The following is a 21,720-nucleotide window of genomic DNA, read 5'->3' as shown; positions in this document are numbered from 1 at the left end:
GCCTCTTTCCACCCTGCCCCCACTTTGCCAGCGAATTAATTGTAGGGAAATGAAGGGGGAAAAAATCGAATCGGATCAAACACATTTATTATTTCATTTGACAGGCGTAACTGACTCCTTTAAGCCGTTTACGCGCAGAAAATACATGCATGAGTGTCATACATGTCCTAGTTTGGTACGATTATATAACTGTACTTTACTTGTACTATAATTCCAGGCGTTCGCCACATTCTATTATGCGAATTTCGGAGTAGAAACGCATTAAACATGGCCTTTATCATATTAAACATAGCCACAACTACAGGATACCCATTTAATGACGTCAGATTCATTCCCACAATGCCTAGTAACACGCAGGCGCACTGTAACAAAATATAAGAGCAATCTATGATCAGAGATGGCGGGCGCCCCCGACCCCCTGGAAGATATGCTCTTTTCAGAGGTGGACGAAAAAGCCGTGAGCGATCTGGTGGGCTCTTTGGAGTCGCAGCTTGCTGACCAAAGCACCACAGCAGGTAAAGCAGAAGAGAACAGAGGTCCTGGCTCGGTGGTCCCCGCTAACCATCACTTAGGAAAAACGCTACCAGCTCCAGTGGACACCACAACAGTAGAACAACAACAACAAGGACGGCGTAATAAAGCTGAGGAGAACAACTCTAACGACACCGGGCCAGATAAAAGTGTCTCCTCTCCTACTCGGGACTGTACCTCTACCTTCGGCAAGCCTTCCAGCACTTCGCCTGCCGGGCTGAACGCCACTACCAGCGGTTCGCAATCACATGGAGCATCCATCACAACACTGACTGCATCTGGTGTGTCAACTTTGGACTCTCCGCCTGCCAGCAGCATCAGCACCACCACCGCCAACACCTCCATCACCTCCACCACCACAGCGGGCCGGGGATCGAAGCTGAACCCGGGAGTAGGTGAATCGTCGGCGGAAGGTGCCCCGCCGAGAAAACGCATCACCTCGGCACGACGGAGCGCTTCAGCCCGGATAAAGAGTTTGAACGGCGCCGCCGTAACGACGCGGAGGAACAGCAACACAGCGGGGGCAGAGAGCGCTAGCACGGCGGATCCCGATGCAACTCCACCAAACTCTACCCGAGCGGCCACATCCCCCGTCAGCACTACGACTTTCACCGTGTCTAACGCCAGTTTGCCCGCTGGCCAGTCGGCGATCGCTCTGGACCGGGGGACTCCTACGATCGCACTGCACAGACTCCCCAATCATATCGTTGCGAGTATAGCCCAGAACGGAAACGGGACCAGTGTCTCGGCCTTGGTCCAGCAGGGCACCAGCAAGGCAGAACCGGTCAGTTCCTCCTCAGCATCCCAGGAGAACCACAACAACAACGACACGGTCACAGACTCGGGGGCTTCCAAAACAGACGATTCTCACTCCAAAATTGTAATGTCAAGCCAGTCTGGTAATGTCAATTCTGTAATAAACACTGTTTCATCTACATCTCCGGCTGTCACTCTAACAACAGCAACAACAACAGCAACAGAAACAACAACAGCATCATCAACAACAACTACTACTACAACCACAATAACAACAACAGCAACAGTAACCCAGTGTCCGAGCTCTTCTACCACAGCTACTGCTTGTGTTACTGCTGCGACAACAACTTGTGTATGTGCAACCGCTCCAGCAACATCATCCGTGGCTACTATAAGCATGGTCAGGCCCACCACCCCCTCACCGACACCTGTTGTGGCTACTACTACTGCACAATCTCAACCCCGTCCTGCACTTGCAGCACCTCAGAGGATCGTAGCGCCTCAGCTGATTGTCAGACCACCTCAGCAGCAGACGACCATTCAGTTGCCCCCTGGGTTTACCATTCCACCGGGTAAGGTTTGCAGGAAGGGGGTTGGTGTGCAGATGGGAGATATGCTGCATGTGTTTTGTATTTTGAAGGTGGTTGTGAATGACTTAACACCCATGTGATAATAAACGAAGCGGATGCTCATGTGTTTGGTTGTCAATGCTTGTGTGAGGGAGTTGTGTTCATCACGTGCTGATTCTTGTATCATGTTTCGAGCTGTTAGTTGGGAGTCGGCGTACTTTACAGTTTCACGTCTGGGCCGTATCTGTGATAGGTTGGAGAATGTTACATTAAACTGAGTTTTGCCAGTACATACAGTAAAGCATGGTTGGCCTCACAGCAGGAGCGCCATGGTCGAATAAAGAATATTGAAACTACACAAAGCAACCTTGATGATTGGCTGAGTGAATGCCACTATGAAAGAACACAAAAACACATTTGAAACTAACCTAATCAGCGTAATATGTGTCCAGTGTACAATCTGGACATGACTCTGGTACCTAAAGTGTTAACCAGAGTGTGTACTGAGTGGGTAGGAGTTTAACTGCCTTTGCCTTGAACAGGACAACAATCGAGCTTGTGATTATTTATACTCATGAGACAGACTAAGGACTAAACCAACGCTGCTGCCACACTTATCAGCTCCAGGTAAATAACTTCAGACAGGACAGGCTTATTCTTATTACACAAGTTCCATCATATTTATATACAGTGCCACACATGTCTAGCATTCCACATAGGCAAGCAGGCATTGGGAAGTTTCTCACATGTAATGTAATTGAGTTTACTTCAGTTGTTCTAATGAGTTGACAATGACAAATGTGTTTTACCAAATTGTGCTTTCCATCTGTAAAATCACAATAACTTTCTTAGGTGAGTGAATATGTAGGTGTACAATGTATAAGGACCACTTTTGTTCATAATGTTACTTTTCACTTATTTATTAGAGAGTTGTCGCCCTTTGTTGTTGTCAGTTAGCAGAGCTCACTGAGATACTTGTTGCTTTCATCACATTGGCACATGTTGCTTTCACTTTGATCAGACGGGCAGAATATGCTGCAGTTGCATTTTGAGCATTTTAATGTTTGGCATAGACCCTGATGTGTGTTTAACGTTTGGAGTCATCTCAGCTCAGGAATGGAAACTCAGCCAGGTAGCCAAGAGGACATTATGATTCCATGGCATTAACTGAACCTCAGGTCTTCTTTTACTGTGTTAGAATTCTATTAGAGATAAACAAGTTTGTAATGAAACCTTTGATCTCGCCCTGACACTTGCTGCTTCACAAGTGTGTCACTGTAATAACTGTCACAGCCTTTCAGTCAGAGTGAAGTGTCACTATAATTTAATCATGATCACAGGTGATTTCATTAAGGCAGAGTTGGAAATGAGAATAGTCACTTCCTATAGCCTGTTTGATTTGTTTGCGACAACAATTGCCTTCCATTTGTGACACCTGATCTGTTTTGTGTTTTACGATAAGTACGTTTGAATAAGATCTGTTTAACCTCTGCAAGTGGACAACAGCTTCAATACACTGACCTTGTACGCTGTAATGCATGTGTATTTGAGTAATAGCAGGTTGCAATGCCACACAGTGATTAATGTTGCTGCCTGTTCTTCAGGGATGGTGCTGGTACGTACAGAGTTGGGCCAGCTGGTCATGGTTCCTCAGCAGGCCTTGGCCCAGGCTCAGGCTCAGGCTCAGGCTCAGGCTCAGGCTCAGGCCCAGGCCCAGGCCCAGGCTCAGGCTCAGGCTCAGGCCCAGGCCCAGGCTCAGGTTCAGGCTCAGGTCCAGAACAGCATCTCTCCCCGGCCTGCGACCCCGACAACAGGTGCAACCTTCAGAGTAACAACCCCCCAGGTAAGACTGCGCCCCACAACCCACATGGTCACACACACACACACCACATTGTCACACACACAGACCACTATCTGTCTGTCAACGTCACATGCAGGACAGGTCGGGCAGTTCAAGATCTGTGACTTGTTATCACACCCAAAATATCTGAATTTCTTAATTTTCCTTGTGACGTAATGACATCATGCTTGCATTTGTGTGTCCTTTGTGTGTCCTCATGCTTGTCATGTACGTTTCTTCCCTTTTGATGATGATGATTGATAGATACTTTTATCGTTTCTAAACTGGGAAGTTGTTTGTGCTTTTCGCATGGATGGGACAAAAGTAGTTGTCCACATTTCATGAAAACAACACAGTGATCCATGATCCAATGTTGATCCATTTTCGAATTTGGGCATTGATTTGCATAATATACAGGTGCAGCTCATTAAATTATAATATTGTAGTCTTCCCCATGATTGTGTCGTCTTCTGAATCAGACTGAGTGATAATTGAAAGGCTCAGGAAACCTCAGCAGGTGATTTGAGTTAATGAGCTGATTGAGTGAGGCACTGTGACAATATTGAACTTTTTCACAATATTAAAATCTGAGGTTTTCATGAGCTGTAAGCCCTAATCATCAAAATTAAAACAAATAAAGGCTTGAAATATTTCACTTTGTGTGTAATGAATCTATAATATTGGAGAGTTTCACTTGAAATAAATGAACTTTTCAACAATTTTCTAATTCATTGAGCCTCACCTGCACAGTAAGTAAATCAAGACACTGGACTTTTTTGTTCAATCTGGGTTATTATCCAAAAGTGTTTTAGGTTCTCTTTTTTGTCAAATGTGTCTACCATGTACATTGTTGACTTTGAACAAAAAAAAGGCTTATTTTTAAAATTGGGAAACTGTAACTGTGCTGTTCCCAATTTCCAGGGAATGCTTTGTTTTCATATGTGAAGTCAAAATTAAATGTATATATTAGTATTCTTCCACATCCTGTCACACTCTTTGACAGTCAAACCTGTGGAAACTCTGGGCTCAGACACGATGAAGCCATCAACACGGTACTGCACCGGCACTGTGTCTGTGAAATAAGCAGTGTAAGCTTGCATTGGCCTTAAAACTGGCTTTGGCTCCTGGTGGCTGCTGCTTGCTACTATGGATGAAATGCAGACAGTTTCTCTCCAGGGAATAATGAAGTGTCTAGATAGATTTCCCGGACACCAAACAATTTTTTTCCCCTCTGCGTAGTGCATATACACTTCACACTGAAGGGAAATCTGGAACCTGCAAAAATCGGCAAATTTGTCAACTACCAATATAGTGAGAATACTATAAAGATACAGACAGCACATAAATATACTCTTAATTACTCTTACTGTACTCTTAGTAAGAGTAAATGACTAATTGTTGTTGCTTACTCTGACTCATATTGAGCACCTTACTTTTATTTTATTCATTTTATTCAACTTTCGAGTTTATTTGCTGTTGCAATGTGAAAATTAAGCTCATGTGGATGAAAAAATTCAACTAATATTCATTGAACAACTCATTTATTTTCCATTTCTAAGTGCAGAAGCCCAGAAATGCTGTTTACACTGACAAAGTAGCACTAAACTGTCCACTGCTAAGCCACTCCTAGTTAGTTTACTTCAGCTGTGATGTTATTGTTGTGGAAGCAAAAACTTCATACTAAATGCTGTAAACTATAACACACAAACAGAAAACCCACTATCACCTTCTGGTTGAAAGGTTCTGGGTTTGTCCATGGCCCTAGCCCAGTGTTTGGAGCTTGCTTGTGTGTGTGTGTGTGTGTTTCCTCTCCTCTCACACTGAAACACATCCATATTAGTCTTTAGGAACCCTCTCGTCTCGGCCTTGACCAGGATATGAACAAACTGTTCTGGATCCTGGAGTTGAATGCAAATGACTGTCCTCTGCTACATTTTAGGGAGTAAATCCAGAGATGAAGAGATACATTTCTGTTTGCCTTCACAATTTCATAGGAGGTTTCAGCTGTAGACTTGCAGCGTGTATGAAAAGGTTCTTTAGTTGTTTGTTGCGAGACCATTTTTTCTTAAATGCATGAATAACTTTTTGCAACACCCTCATTTAGATGTAATTAATGTTTACTGTATAATTGCGTTAGAATGATGGAATATCCTTGATTATTTTATCTATAGATTGAGCTGAGATTAATGGGTGAATTAATGTCTCCAGGCTCCTTAATGACTCCACAGGGTTGTCTGCTATTAAGATTTAACGAGCCACTGAATAATTGATTGGAATTTGCTTATAATCACCTGTGGATACATCATTCATTGAAAAACTTTAATTGCTTGTAATAAGATCACTAGATAGTGGCGACCTCACAGTACATCAAAGTTGGACGGCTAAAACAGCTTAGACACTCACAGCCACGGCGTAACTCTTTGAACAATTATCTAGATGTGAAAAGCAAAGTATGTCTTTGATTAGAGCGTATTTAACTGTCTTTGCCGGTGATTTGCGTTTGGATCACAGCTAATATATCCCACCATCTGCCTCTCACCCAAGTTATGCTGATGATTAGAGGCTGTTAGGGCTCCAGAATGTGGTTGTTTTTAACTGCATATTGTCCTTATCTGGTAAATATAGCTTGAATTAACATTTTCTTATTTGCCATGATGATTTTGCAGTGCTTCGATGAATATTCCAGAGTAGAACAATCCAGGCAACTTCCAATAATTCAGCTGGTTTAATACTTTCTATTGTCTGCTGTACAATAGCAAACATAACAACATTCTGTCTTTCATTTAAGGCTTAAGTGCTATATAAAGCAGGAGTAAAACTGCAAACACACTTTGAGCACATCAACAGATCTGTTTGTGTGTCTTGTGACTGTAAAAGTGCTTGGCTCTTCTTAGGAGGGAACACAATAGATAGAAACTGCGTGCACAAAAATGTAACACTAGAGGGCAGCATTTCCTAATGTTTTCTGTATTGACTCAGTCCGTTTCCCTTCTTCTTCTTCTTGATTATTTGTGATTTTTCCCATGTTATTCATAGCCACAGTGAGTTATGTTGCATTCCCTTTTTGGACTTAGTGCTTAGTGCTGAGTATCTGATTATGGACAAAACAGACAAGTAAAGTTTGCCAGGAGTATTATGAAATGTTGAAACAACCGAATGTGACTTTGTTTGGTATTGCATTCAACACCAGCAGTTGTAGTGCCTCGAAAATCATCTTGGTTGCTTTAACTGTCCGCCTGAATGTCTTTTTTGTTCTTTTGCATTCCTAAAGTACCCATAACCACAGTGAAGAACACTCTCCGGGGTAGCACTGCTGCGCTTCAGAGTAAACTGTCAGAGGGCCGAGCGTAGTGTATCACACTGCAAAGCTCAGATTCAGCAGTTTCTTCTATTCAATGCAAATTCTACCCTCAGTTACATTGACACTTTTATTGTTCAAACATCTTCACATTGATACATCGGCCTCAGCGTCTTGCATTGAGACGATACTGGCAGGTGTGAACGTTTGCCAGGACGCCACATTGGGCCTCCGGTGTCACACACATGGTGTCCTTCATTCAACAAAGCCGCCTTGTTGCCTCCCGACACGACCATCCCGTCTGAAATGAAGCGCTTCAACAAGAAACAATAGAGTTGCAAATTGTCATCCCCTCTCACCGTCGCACTGATGATGCCAAATTAGCAGGCTGCGGCGTTGCCATCTCGACAGGAAAAGCATTCGCAGGGAAATGAAAGGGAATGGTGTTTATTCCCAGAGCTCAACCCCTCTGTCGGCCTGTCACTCTTCCCATGACCCTGAGGGGAGAAACGGAAGGCATCTTGAGCTTCCTTCCTTCCATACCTGTTAAATCATTCATCATCCAACTGCCTGATTATTTTAAAAAGCTAACAAGGCTTTGGTTTATGTGTGTTGGGGTGTGTGCTTCTCCGTGTGTGTGTGTGTGTGTGCGTGTGTGTGTGTCTGTGTGTGTGTAAAAGAAAAAGCGGGAGAACGAGTGACAGAGACACAGCGACGGCATTGCTGGCGGTGTGACGCACCCCATGGCTCTTACCCCCATCCTCTCCACCCCCAGCTCTCTCTCTCTCGCGCACACACACACACACACACACACACAGACACACAGACACACACAGACACACACACACACGCTCCTCCTCATTTGACATTCTTTTGGAGCCCTGAAAACTTTTAGTGAAGGACAAACTCTCTCCTTTCTCTTATTCTACTTCTCCAACCCACACAGCTCTTCTCAACCAGGGTTGTAGGTACTGTATGTGTGTGTGTGTGTGTGTGTGGGTGTGGGTGTGGGTGTGGGAAGGGGGATGCATATGTTTTTTTGTTTTTATGCAAGACAACTTTAGTCAATCATGTCTGTCTGTACATGCGCTAAATGTGAGACGATTGTTTCTGACCCCAATCACCCCAAATTAATCTTCGCACTCAACATTCATTCTTTCATTCTTTCATTCTTTCATAGCTTGTCATGATTAATTCTATGAAAAAGGGAGCGATTCTCTTGGATAAAGTGTAAAATGCAGTGTGTGTGTGTGTGTGTGTGTGTGTGTGTGTGTGTGTGTGTGTGTGTGTGTGTCTTGTGTGACACCATCACCCTCTGTTACCCAACCAAGCATGCTGGCTTCTGTGTGTCAGTCTTCACCGTCGCCACTCGGCTGCCACCTCCTTTCCTCTCTCCTCCTGTCATGACCTCACCTCATCTGTCTTCAAGGCACACTGCTGCTCTTTTCTCCCTGTCCGTCTCTCACGCCGTACCCATTTTCTTCTCTGTCTCTCATCCACTTGGGTTCCTTCGCTGTTTCTGAGGCTGACACCGCCTCACCTTTTCTCAGTGTCTCCTTGTATTCGTTTATACCGGCCTGGTTCCATTTCCTCGCCCCTTTGTGCTTCCTTATCGATATGCTCTGTCTTTTCATTCCCTCCTTTCTCTCCTCCGCAGTCTCCCGCGACCTCTCAGACCACCAGGCAGTGTCCTTTGACCCCGGCCAAGATGGTAGCGTCTCCCTCTCCCGCTTCTTCCGGCCCTGCCCTCCAGACATCTTCCTCTTCCTCCTCTTCCTCCTGTCCTGCACTCCGCCCTGTGAGACAACTTCCCTGTGTTTTTCAGACTTCTGCCTCGCGACTCGTTTTTCAAAATGTCACATGAGCTCCATAGTGGGATGATGAAATTGGAAACCGGAGAACATTTTTCTGCCTGAACTTCAAAGCGTTGACAGTGTAATCATACTTTACCTTTACAAGCAAGATATTTTGTTTGTGCTGTAAAATGAGCATAATATCCGATTGTCTTCAATGAACAGAAAACAAAGTTTGCAGCCATATTTTTGCGGTTGATATTTGACACTTTATCATGCCGGATTTAAATACATTTCCCTCTGACAAACAAAATATACTTTCTGCTTTTAGAATTGCAAACTATGTGGCTCTTCGTATCGACTGGCAAAGAGTTTGGGCTCATTCAAGCGCTCACACCTGCGCCCTTGACCCTCTTCACAAGTATATCCACCCACAGTGTGTCCTCTGTCCTCATTTCTGTGCATTCACACCTGAATTTAGAGCTGTCCGCTTTTGATCATCACACAGGCTGTTTTTTATTGCCAAGTGTGAAGAGGCCCTGAGAGATTGTAAAGAGGTGATGAGGGCTCCAGAGCCGCAGACTGCTGATGGCAGCTGTTCAGGGTCTTTGTGTTTTGGATGCCAGACTGTTTTCTGTTCATTCATAACCTCACGTATACTTGCAAGGCCAAGTTTTGTTCAGTGTGGGATACATAACTATTGATGGGATTTGATGAATGACTGAGTTCATCACAAATCTTGATATTTCGTTGTCATCAGGCCAGTATTTTGGGAGGTGAAAAGCTTTGGTCTCCTGTCTCCTAGCCTCTAGCCTGTCACCACCTCCCCTTTCCTCTTCCTCATCTGTGAAGCAATGTCCACTGAAGTCAGGACACCAGATGTGACAGGAGTGCCGCAGACCCGGCCCTCCTGTTCTCTGTGGCCTTGCTGCGAGTGAGGCGTCACATCCTGTTTATCTCTCTGTCTCTCCCTTGCTCTTCCAGAAGGGCCCCGTGGCGCCGACCGTGGCTGTGACGGCTCCGCAGCAGACCCCTGTGGTGATGGCCCCGCAGACCCAGACCCAGGCGGCTTCCCAGCCAGTGCAGCCCGCACAGACGGGCATTGCCCCGGCCCCTGGAGCTCCCATCGTGTCCCAGGTCCTTTCTGCCGTCCCCTCCTTCCATGCCCCGCACTCCGCCCTCAAGGGTGTCAACACTGTCACAGCTTCCAGGGAGCTGGCTGCGTCACCGACACGCCGTCGGACACACAGCCTCGCCGCCTCACACAGCTGGCTGTCTCACACATGCCCACACAAGTTCACACTCGTACCTTCACACATACATTCACTAACTCAAGGACATACAGGCACAAGGAAGATATAAATCAGACCATAGATACAGCCACACATGTAGATATGCTGATAAATATGTAATAATACCTAACCAGACACACACACACAGACATCTCGAAATCCAGGTCAAAGAGCCCTCAGAGGAGCTACAGTTTGTAGCCTCTGGCATTCTGAGTAGACAGGTGCCATGTCTCATTTTGCTACAAATATCAATGGGCATCAAGCTCAGGGTGCATTATTTATTAATATTTGATGGGTGCTTGTCACTTTATTTAACAGTCTAGGATACAATTCTTATTATTTTTTATTAATATAATAAAAGCAGCCATAAATCCGATGCCAATGTGCTCTGGGTGTTTAACCTTCACTCTTTGTTTTAACCTGTCTGGTCTTCACAGTAGATTGGCACTCACACAATTGTCTAAATAAGATGTTTGATACTAAAAACCCTTGTGCAATGAGCAGTTTATCGATAGCTAGAGTCGGGTTTTGCTTTGCACTGAAACCAGAGGCTTCATTTTTTCTGTTTCCCACTGTAGGAAATGCAGGAGAATGTGAAGAAGTGTAAGAATTTCCTTGCCACACTGATCAAGCTGGCATCCCATAATTCTCCATCTCCTGAGACTTCCAAGAATGTCAAGTCCCTTGTTCAGGATCTGCTGGTAAGCTTCACAACCAATTGAATAAACATATATCCAATCTTCGCATAGATATTGGTTTTGAATGTTCTCTTTTTTTGTTGATATTACAATAATTAACATGACATTTGCAGGTGATGTGTTCTATCACCATGTCTACACTTATTCATACAGTGTTGTCCAATATAATAGAAAAATCACATTGACTGCAATTACACCTTAAAAGTTTTCCGTGGCCGTTTTCTGTGTTATTGTAATGCATAGTTCCCACCTGTAGATGGCAGCATCAAGCTCTTTCCTAAATACTCCTTTCCCCATCAGAAATGTTCATGTTATTCTGAGTTATTATTGAGGAGTTGCACCCTGAGGTATGTCAGCTCTGGTGAAGGGATTTCATCTTGTCATCTTGTTGTGATGAAATCACCATGACATCACTTACCATCTGCTTGATCTCACAGGATGCCAAGATTGAACCGGAGGAGTTCACCAGTCGACTTCAGACCGAGCTGAAGTCGTCTCCGCAGCCTTACCTGGTGCCCTTTCTCAAGGTGCGTTATTGTCTCCTTAAATGGCGGTTAAACGTCTTGCTTTAATTCTTCAACCACTGACCTCTGTAGGTGAGCTTTTTTGAACAGGTCTCCTCAAATGAACCCCTAAAGAAATGAGCCTCAGAACTGGCACACTGCCCTGGTCCAAACTTGATCTCTAAATTCCTGATCTCTAAAGGTTTAGCTTCTAACTGGGTCCTCTGTACTATACCTCTAAACTGTGGCCCTGGGCTGCTTAACCACTTCTTAAATTTAGCCTTAAATTGGTCTCCTGAACTGCACTCTAATCGCCCCCCCCTTAAATCACCCCCTAACCCGGCTCCTTAAACTGACCCGCTTCAGTATTGTCTTAAACTTGTAGCCTAAAGTGATCATTTCCTGGCCACAAGGGTCAATGTGGGGAAAAGGCCTGGCAGACACACATAAACACATTCAGTACACACACTCACACACTCCCTGCTGGGCTGACTGGTGACTGCATATGACAGCGACCCCTGCAGTCATCCCTGCCTGTGGCCTCCAGGCTTCTCCAGCCAGGCGTGATGAGCGTCACATCAAGACACCCGACCACCCAATACAACCACAAACACGTGTTGTCATGCAGCGCTAGGGATCAAAAATGTGTCTTAGCCATCAGTTCAGGTGTGCAGTGACAGTACGTTTCTTCTGTTCCTCCACAGCTATGGAAATGATCAAATATATACAAGGAATATATAGTACATGAACACCCTCCTCTCTTCTTCACATGTTTGACGGTCTCTATTGCTCTCTCACCATCATCTCTTATCTCTCTTTGCCCATCAACAGAAAAGCCTCCCGGCGCTGAGGTTGTCTTTGTTAAACAGTCAGCAGTCCCTCGTCCACCTCCCACAGCATGGAGTCAAACCTGTACCCGGCAGCACCCCTCCCGCCATCATGCCCGGGCCAGCTGTCCGCATTCGCCACCCCAACAGCGTCACCGCCACCACCCCCACGTGTGCCGGTGCGCTACCTGCCGGAACCCATGGGCACGCTGCTGCCATGGTACGTATCTACAGGTCCGATCGGTATAGAGACAAGAGTTCATGTTTAAAACTGGAGTCACTGATTGATGAAGGTATGAACGGTGTTAGTAGTGATCTAACATTACAAGCAAGCTATTATACATGATATGTTTATTTGGAAACCAATACCAAAACATCATATATCACAGTTTAACGCCGTTGATGTAGGGAATTAGAGAGAATTATTGTTTGAATTATAGATATTTACAGTTGACATATTCACACACATATAGATAAATGATGCAGAGTTTGTAAATGGGCCTCCTGATTGGATCTAAGGAGCAAAGCTGCAGATGTGTCTCATTAGCAGTTCCCATTATCAGATGCCACATTCCCAGTCAAGTCACATGCCCTCAAATGTGCTCGCCAGCTATGAAAAGATGGCAGACGGGAGTTCAAACTGGAGCAGCCGTGTAATAGATTGTTCAAATATCCCCCCTACTATATCCCTGTACAAGAGACCTGGGGAGGGTCGTAGCTCGCATTGTGTTCGGCGAGGGTGAATTATCCGGCTGCAGAGCGTCGGGGTGCCAACAGTGCAACAGTGAGTTAGTTCTGTTGTTGAGCCAGCCATCACACACACACAGCACACACACTGGTAGCTCTGCAGGGAAGAGGGAAAGGTTTCAGAGCAAGACTCATATTAGGAAGCAACACAATTTCTAGAGACGTGTCACTGAGCATTATTTTATAAGACGCTTAATCATGGACATCAATTTTTCATTACTTATCTTAAAAACTTTCCTTCATTCGTCTTTTCTATTTCAACATCAAACCTTGAATGAAACCCTGGCTGGTGTCTTGGTCTTGGTTGATCACTTATATACAGTCTGTCCTTCTCTGAGACGGCATTTGAACCCGTGTCCTCCTGTGGACAGACAGATTGACACGCTGCCTTTGCTGTAAAAGCGCGTCAACTGTCTTCTAATTGTGACTCTGGTGACTGGCAGTGCCCATTGACATGGTTGTGAGCAATTTAGCCCAGCGATTGTGTGTGCAGGGGTGTGGATGGAGCTGAACCAATGCCAGGTGACCTGCGGGGTCTGGCTCTGTTAACGGAGCAGGCAACACTCGGGACACCTACAACTACACTCATTTCACTGCTGTGCCCGTGTCTGCTGTGTGTGTGTGTGTGTGTGTGTGTGTGTGTGTGTGTGTGTGTGTGTGTGTGTGCATCCTGTATATGTGTGCACATGTATGATGGAAATGTAACAGGGCGTAGAATATATGGAGGGGTCAAGCGAGGTCAGACTCGATTGGCCTAGCCAGACAGCCAGAGGGTTCTCTCTCTCTCTCTCTCTCTCTCTCTCCCTCCCTCTCTCTCCCCTTCTCTCTTTCTCTCTCTCTCTCTCTCTCTCTCCCCCTCTCTCTCCTCCTCTCTCTCTCTCTCTCCCGCTCTCTCTCTCTCTCTCTCTCTCTCTCTCTCTCTCTCTCTCTCTCTCTCTTTTTCCCTTCTCTCATCTCTCTCGCTCTCCATTTTCCTCACTCTCTTTCTCACTTTCTCCAGCCTCTTCCTTCCATCTCTCATTCTAGTCTTGCTCTTTCTCTTTTTCCCCTCACTGTGTCTCACTCTCTCTCTCTCTCTTCCTTTCTCTCTCTCCTCCCTCCCTCTCTCTCTCTCTCTTTCTCTCACTGTTGCGGGGTGACGCGAGGTAACTAGGTCATCCCCGGGTCAATGTTGAAAACCTCGTGATGGCTGCATTACGTTTTTCCAGAGCGCTGCTTCAGCTCAATAGTTTAGTCGATGATAAAAGCATTTGAAGCATAGCGTGAAATGGGGAAATTAAATAATGTACAATAACTGATTCTAACGTTAGACTTCTCATCTCTACGAAAGAGAGCGAGAGGGGAATTGACAAAACAGCTGTAAAAAAAAAACCTGTTAAATTCACAATATCACAATCACTGCACGTCCAATTACAACATCAATCACATCATTGTATTGTAGCTCTGAGGTGCTGTTTGGCCAGCATGCAAACATCTCATCTCAGCCATGTCAGATTTATTTAAAGTAATTATACCAAAGAGTGAAATGCACTTTAAAGGGTTCACAAGGATTCAGAAACACAAGATTTGATGCAGAAGCAGTGTTTTCATTTTGTCGTCTTTCTTTACCTTTGATCTCCCAACTTTCAGAGTGCCCCCCCCTCTCTCTCTCACTCTCTCTCTCTCTCTCTCTCTCTCTCTCTCTCTCTCTCTCTCTCTCTCTCTCTCACTCTCTCTCTCTCCCCTAACTGTGTCGCCGGGTGGCCAGAGGTGCTCGCTATCTGCCTGTGCTGAATGTATTTTTTTTTTCCTCCCCTCCCTTCTTCTTCTTCTTACTCTCGGAGGCCCCTGCAGTGGATCTCTGGGAGAAATGGCCTCTGTCTTTTTTTCCAGCAGCTTGAACAGTAATATAGCATGTGTCAGGGAATGGAAAACAAGGCTAAAAAATATGCAGCAAGAAGCAAACTGGTAGGAATGGATGGCTGAGCCTGAGGCGCGGCCCGTGGCTGCTGCCAAGGAAGGAAGTGTCTCTAATAGCCCAGCACGGCTCCCCACCCCCCTCGCTGCTCCTCCTCTTCCTCCTCCTCCTCCTCCTTCCTCCACCGCTACTTCTCCTTCTTCTACAACTACTTTTTCACTCCCATCTCGACTACTTATTCCCTTTGTCTTATCTGGATATGGGAGCAAATGTAGGCCATTGTAGCAGTTCACCCCCATAACACATGTGCATCTTTAGTATCTACACGTGTGTGTTATAGATGGATGCTGGAACATTCATACATAATGTAGAGATTGTCATGGTAGTAATCATCCTCTTTGTATTATGACGTGTCTATATTGCAGACATTTGTTGTTGTTGTTGTTTCCAGACCGTTTCATGGCTGAAATGAGAGCTAAACACACACACACACACACACACACTCACACACAAACACACACACACACACGCACAATCAAAAGTGCAGCAGTTTTACAACATCAACGCAGTTTCATACTTTGTATTCTTCCCGCTCGCCTACTCTTTGTTTCACTGTTTGAGATGCTGTAACAAAGTGTAACACTGCATCCTCAGGGCATGAAGACGCCGGGTGGTATGGGTGGCCAGGTCCGGATGCCTGTGGTGATCACGCAGTCTGTCAGAGCGCAAGGTAGGCCGTCTAGCTGTCACTCCCCCTCCCAGATTATCCTCCTTCCCCTGCATGTTTTTAATCTGACTCAGAGTGTGTTTCCTAAACTCCAGTGAATCACACTCATCCTCCGTCGCTGGCAGTGCAGGCAGTGAGGCAACGGTCTCAAGCCAGTCCTCTCTCTCTCTCTCTCTCTCTCCCTCTCTCTCTTTGAAAATACATTTCTAAACTGTGCCTGAGCTCCTGGTTAAATTGAGTTTCAGTGGAAAAAGGTTAAGTAGAAGATAGCCATCAGTGAAATTCTAAAATGTTCACCTTGTAGGCTGTCGGATGTGTAAACAGGCAGGAGCCACAGAGAGAACAGGTGTTTTCTTCTGTCTGGATAGAGAGCCTTCTCAAACATTTGCACTGTTGCTTACTCACACTGATTCACAAACACTCTCCTCACAGAAGACTCGCAAATATTGCCCCTGCAGCAACCGGGCGTAACGCTCCCCTAAGAGAGCTGTGTGCTCTCAGGTGGTGTGTGTAAGGTTTGTGTGTGTGTGTGTGTGTGTGTGTGTGTGTGTGTGTGTGTGTGTGTGTGTGTGTGTATGTGTTGTTCCTGTTTTTGCATGTCCGTGTTTGACTGAGCGTGCAAGTGTGCGTGTGCGCAGATGATTGGAGGTGCATACAAATTTGATCTGCCCCCCCCCCCCCCCCCCCCCTCAAGATTGCCTGCAGTAAAAGATCTGTAGGTTGTTTTATGCCCATAAATTGGAATGCGGGGATAGTTCTAAAAATACTTCTCTGTGCCTCATGGCTAGGAACATGCCTGTTAAAATCAAGTTTAAATTCACTCTGGCAGTCCTTGTGCCTCTCTGGAAAACGTGTCCAGGAGCAGGATGCGGTTTCGGAGTGTAAGGAGAGCCGGTGAAGCGCAGTGATATTGACAGAGTGGCGCTCTCTCTGTACCAACCTGGGGAGAGCGACGGGACCGCTGGCTCGCCCTCTCTCCTCCCTCCATGCAGCCCTGAGAGGGGGGGGGGACGGGTGAATGTAGATGGCGCACAGCAGGAGGTTTTGACGCAGATAGAAGGGGACATCTCAATGATAACATTACTCTGCTCTGCTTTTGTTTAGTATTTTTCTTCCTTCATCTCTCCCCCCCCCCTCTCACTCTTTGCTTAACAGGCACAATGGGAAAGGGAGCCGCCATCCAAGCAGGCAAAAGTCCCATGGGGTTGGCTGTTCAGATCTCCGGGAATCAGAAAAACAAGCTCAACGACCCTGGAGGCGGCTCATTCAGGTACGGCTCCTTTCCCGCCAGCAGACGCAGAGCGGTAGCACCTGTTGTTCTGATGGGCTGTCACATGGGGGCAGCATTTGACTAAGATCATCCCCATGACTACAGGCTACACTCTCAGCTAAGGCTGTGAGTCTTTAGCCCAGTGGCTCACCTGGCCTGACGGGTACTTCTCTCTCCGCACCCACCAACATAGCAACACACTGCCGGGCCAACAGATCTCCCTCACCGTCACCCTCCTAGTGTCCGTGTCACAAATCATCGACAGGATTACAAATGAGCTCAATTTTAATTTGGAAATAAGGTAATTGTGACCAGATGGTCGCAATTGCTGGATGCGGTTCTGAAAATATCTTTTGGTGAAGTCAAACATACGGTATTTTGCCCTCAGCCTCTCTCTCTCTCTGTCTCTCTCTCTCTCTCTCTCTCTGTCTCTCTCTCTCTCTCTCTCTCTCCCTCTCTCTCTCTCCCTGATCATGTTTTTGCTTCAGCCGAGCTTTTGTCTCAAGAACATGAAAGGTTCATCACCCACACGCTGGCCTTGTGGTTTTGCATATATGTATTTGTGTATGCGTGTTTGTTCACTTGTGTGTGTTTATACAATCCACACACGTGTATAGACTTCCTTGTGTGTGTCTTTGTGTGCGACCTGCTCGGATGCACATTCACATACCTGTTTCCCTCTAAGAGTATTCGTATGTTTGTTGACGATGTGATGTATGTGTGTGTGTGTGGGGTGTTTAGGATGCCTGGATGCCACTGGGCCGGGTCAAGAAGAGTCTCGGTCACATTGGCCAATTGGTTCATGAAAATGGCTCCCGTGTCCTGAGGGGAAAGGCAGCGCCAGGGGCTCTGATTGATAAACCAATAAATCTTTAGCTGCGTTGGTAATTAAGCTGTCAGGCTCGCTTGTTACTGACGACCTTTTCCCCCTGCAGTGATCACAAAAGCGTCGGCTTCAACATAAGCCTGATATCGCACATCGCCACCCCTCAGCAAAAGAAACACGTCCCTTTTACCGGGGTCTGTTTTTATAGAAACTTTGTCTTTATTTGTGTCCATCGCAAACTCTTTTCCGCTAAAACCTCCGCGCTCGTAAAGATCTCAGCCGAGGTCTTGGTTTCGTTCTGTTGCTTGGTTTAGCTCAAATCTCTCTCCTCAGCAGTCTCATACGCTGTTTACTGTTTGCTGTCATTTCTCTTGCCCGGGGTGATTAACATGTTGGAGCAGAGCCCAGCGTAGTGAGGCGATGCATCGGACGCCACATCCACAAACCTTTTCCTCGCCGTAATGAGCTGATCTGTGAACAAAGGTGCAAATCACAATAGGAAAAATAGAAAATGTTATTTGCTGCGTATGTGTTCCATCTGGGTTCGGTCTGGAACGTTCATCGCGTTCATCCTCTCCTCACCGGCATGCGAAGAGTAAATTGATTAGGGGAATATTAAGTATATTAAGATGACATCGTTTATTGGTCTTAATCTCTGGATGATAATCTAAAAATGTGATTTCAGTTTTTTAATTCACCATCCTCACAGCCATGCATGCATGTTCCATCATAGCCGAGGATGGATGTCAATATGGCTGTCACTCTGAGCACAAACACACACACACACACACGCATACACACACTGCACATCTACTGCAGGGCTTATGGGGTTTCCAGTGCAGCTACAACTGTCTGTGTAAGTGTTTGTGTCATTGTGTGTATGCATTTGTGTGTGTGTGTGTGTGTGTGTGTGTGTGTGTGTGTGTGTGGTTTACAGGACAGAGTGAAAGCAGCTGTTTCTGTGCCTCCCCATCTCTCTGTAAACACCCGACATCCGCTGTAATCACAGACGAGCCAGTCGAAAGGCCCTCAGCCCTCTGCTGGCCCCCGAGCTTAGCCTCAAACCCTCAAACCCCAACCATGTCCTACATAGTGGACATGCATGTATACACACACACACACACACACACACACACACACACACACACACACACACACAAACACACACACACAGCTTGTATATGGAAGCACGTACAAACACGTGCAAAACAGATAAGAACAAGTTTCCATTTGTCGTCATTTACCAGCAAAAGTGACTTCATTCGTTGTTTGCGGTTGCATCCATTGTTGCTCTGTAAAGCGTCACGGTTTGCATCTATTTATTAAAAAAACGGTTTACAAATAATTTTGACTTGATTAGAACATAAATGTAAACCCCCAAAGATTGTTGGTTCAGAGACAAAGGAACAATGTGACCGCACGATGAGAGGACTGTCAGACTTGGATGCTGTGCCACAATGCAGTCGCTCCAGAAAGAACAAGACCACACTCGAAAATCCTTCAATACAAAACAAAATACTTAAATCTAATATATCTAATGACGTATAATGTTCTATTGATCCCAGGACCGAGACCAAGGCACTTAGAAAACACTTTTCCATGAGCGTATGAGGTCAGCTTGTCCTGTAGGATCACCAGCTTGTTTTTGAGGGAATTCTTCTCCAGGCTTCCATGTCTCTCAGTGTGTGTCCAGCCAGCCTGCATGGCCTGAGTGTGAGTCACAGGGGATCAGTCAGAGCCTCCTGCCTGGACACGGGTACCTTCATCCAGGGGGGCGGGGTGGTGGGGGCTGGGGGAGCTTGGTCAGGGTGTGATGAAGGTGGCAGATCCAAGTCTCATCATTGCCTGGATGCACCCCTCTGAACTCCCATCCATCTATCTACAGACCTTCTCTCTCTCTCTCTCTCTCTCTCTCACACACTCTCACACACACACACACACACACACACACACACACAGCCTCTAAATGGCAGTGCAATACATCCACCACCTATGGCGTGCCCTCGCTGGAACACAAGCTTGATATGGAAACGACATGCATATGTATTCATGTGACCGCAGGCGCCGTATCCCCGAGCCAACCCAAACCAATCACTGAGAGGCTGCTCCTCCACCGGCGTGCAAGCTAATTACATCTCAGCTTTATTAACGCAGAGCTATATTCTGGCATATTTTGCATTTCATATCTCATTCCCTCCTTTTAATGTCAGACCTGTCTTTGGCATTCTGGTTTGATTTGATCCCGGGCAAAGCCAAATAGCCCAAGAAATCACGCCATTCCAGGAAAAAGGACTCCGATTATCACCAGCGGTCTCGGACTCTGGCTGATGTTTTATGTGCCGATCCCGAGCGAGTCATTCTACAAATCCCCCCCCCCCTCCTGCTCTGTATTACTTTACTATATTATTATGTGCATAGAGACAGGAGGAGCAGTTCATCGTGGGGTGCACTTGTGAATCAAAACTGCTTAGATTTGTAAATTCTGACGGCTGATAATTGGGGGGAAAGTATTTTCATCCTGGCACGGGGCAACATTGCGGCTGCAGCTGTGAAATCATGCTGTGAAAGGGATGGTTTCACTGTGGCTTTATGTCAGCTGAACCTGCTATGCTATTGCTTTGGGTTGAATGCAGAGAATTTACATTCTCCATTGCCCAGCATGTGGCAAAATAATAAAACAAAAAAGCTATTAACACACCATAGTGTTCTTCAGTAAGACTTAATCCAATGCTGTGCAAGTGATTTGACAAAAAATACTAATGTGTCTGCTGAAAGCTCTGCTCATCTGTACACAGCTTAGAGCCAATAAAGTGTCACACACACATGATGTGCCCAGCTACCAGATTAGCTTGTTTGCCTTATCTTTGAGTAATCAATCATTTTTCTTTCCCACAGCTACATATTCAGTTCTGAGCTGTGTAAGTAGCAGTGTTTCCTTTGTACCTGAGTGAACGAAAGCCTCGGGCCTGCTTATTTTTAGGACAGGTTAAGTTATCCATGAGGACGTGATGATGAAAGGTGCGTAGCCTGAGGTGGAGCAGAGGGTATAATCCTATGTATCCATGGTTGTGTTGTTGTGTAGATTTTCTCTGTGGAGACATAATTAGACTCAGTGCTAGACGAGATGATAGGGGAGGGGTGGTGGAGGTGGTGGAGGTGGTGGAGGTTCAGGGAGCAACTCTAATTATCTTTGTCAACCTCCTACCATGGTGTCAAGATTTATATCAACTCAACGTGGAGCAGGAAGGCCTCAGCAGGGTGGAGTTGTGCCCACACTGGGGCCTGAAAGGACTCGGGGCCCCTTGCTGCAAATAGACACATACACACACACACACACACACACACACACACACACACACACACACACACACAGGCATAAACACAGCAATACACATGCAAACTCTGTCGCAACCCACAATGATGGCATGAACATAAATGACTGTGGAGGTGAGCCAGTGAGTGGCAAGAGGCCACTCGGTGTGTGTTCTGTGGTTCTTTGTTCCCTCTGTCAGGCCCACTCAGTAAATCCACAGCTTGCTCGCTCAGGGCCAGTCCTGTAAGCACAACACGTCAACGCTCGGCTAATTCAGCCCAGAATCAGAATCACTTCACTTGCCAAGTACAATAGTTGTAGAAGAATTTGTCTGACAACTCGTGGAGAAAGTTGGACTTGAGTTTGCCTTGAAAGGATGCGTGGACCTCACTGACTGACTGCAACAAGTCCAGGAGAGTGTGGATGAGTCCCCACAGCTCGCCTCATACATAATGAAATGTAAAGCATGTTTGCTGTGAGAGATGACCAGTGCATGTGGAAAACACACGGCTCCACGCAGCTCGGTAAATAGAGTTTGTTGACGTGAGCGTAAAGCCGATCCTCAAGAGCATCCTTAACCAGCTATTTACCCCCCAAATGCTCTTCATCTCCCTGCCTCGCTGCGTGCCAACAATAATAGACCTGGCAATGGATATTCAGCGCGAGTATGACCAAAGTGTAGCCTTCTGTAGCAACAAATTACAAAGGAGAGTTAAATCTCATCATAATGTATACATTTCATGAATAAAGCAGGAACTCCAACACATTGTTCCAGGATATATAGATGTTTGGGCATGAATACTGATACTGAGCGGCGGAGTGCTTACAAGACG

The 21,720-nt window shown here is 45.9% G+C and overlaps 1 protein-coding gene across 1 annotated transcript in view; it reads left to right on the top strand.

Annotated features, from left to right (window-relative positions):
- Positions 1 to 86: 86 nt before the first annotated feature.
- Positions 87 to 21,720, top strand: part of LOC143004489 (transcription initiation factor TFIID subunit 4) — a 67,478-nt gene continuing 45,844 nt past the window's right edge. The window contains exons 1-8 of the mRNA XM_076155394.1: positions 87 to 1,859; positions 3,461 to 3,699; positions 9,772 to 9,924; positions 10,658 to 10,780; positions 11,215 to 11,304; positions 12,112 to 12,327; positions 15,406 to 15,481; positions 16,634 to 16,748. Of these exons, the coding sequence (XP_076011509.1) occupies positions 398 to 1,859; positions 3,461 to 3,699; positions 9,772 to 9,924; positions 10,658 to 10,780; positions 11,215 to 11,304; positions 12,112 to 12,327; positions 15,406 to 15,481; positions 16,634 to 16,748 (2,474 nt within the window). The 5' untranslated portion in view covers positions 87 to 397. The remainder of the gene's footprint in view (positions 1,860 to 3,460; positions 3,700 to 9,771; positions 9,925 to 10,657; positions 10,781 to 11,214; positions 11,305 to 12,111; positions 12,328 to 15,405; positions 15,482 to 16,633; positions 16,749 to 21,720) is intronic.

The sequence above is a fragment of the Genypterus blacodes genome, unplaced genomic scaffold (assembly GCF_046128005.1).
Source record: "Genypterus blacodes isolate CSIRO-AG114 ecotype Tasmania unplaced genomic scaffold, CSIRO-AGI_Gbla_v1 ptg000067l_1, whole genome shotgun sequence".
Lineage (NCBI taxonomy): Eukaryota > Metazoa > Chordata > Actinopteri > Ophidiiformes > Ophidiidae > Genypterus > Genypterus blacodes.
Note: the sequence above shows the minus strand (reverse complement) of the source record. Positions and strands in the feature narration are given on the sequence as shown.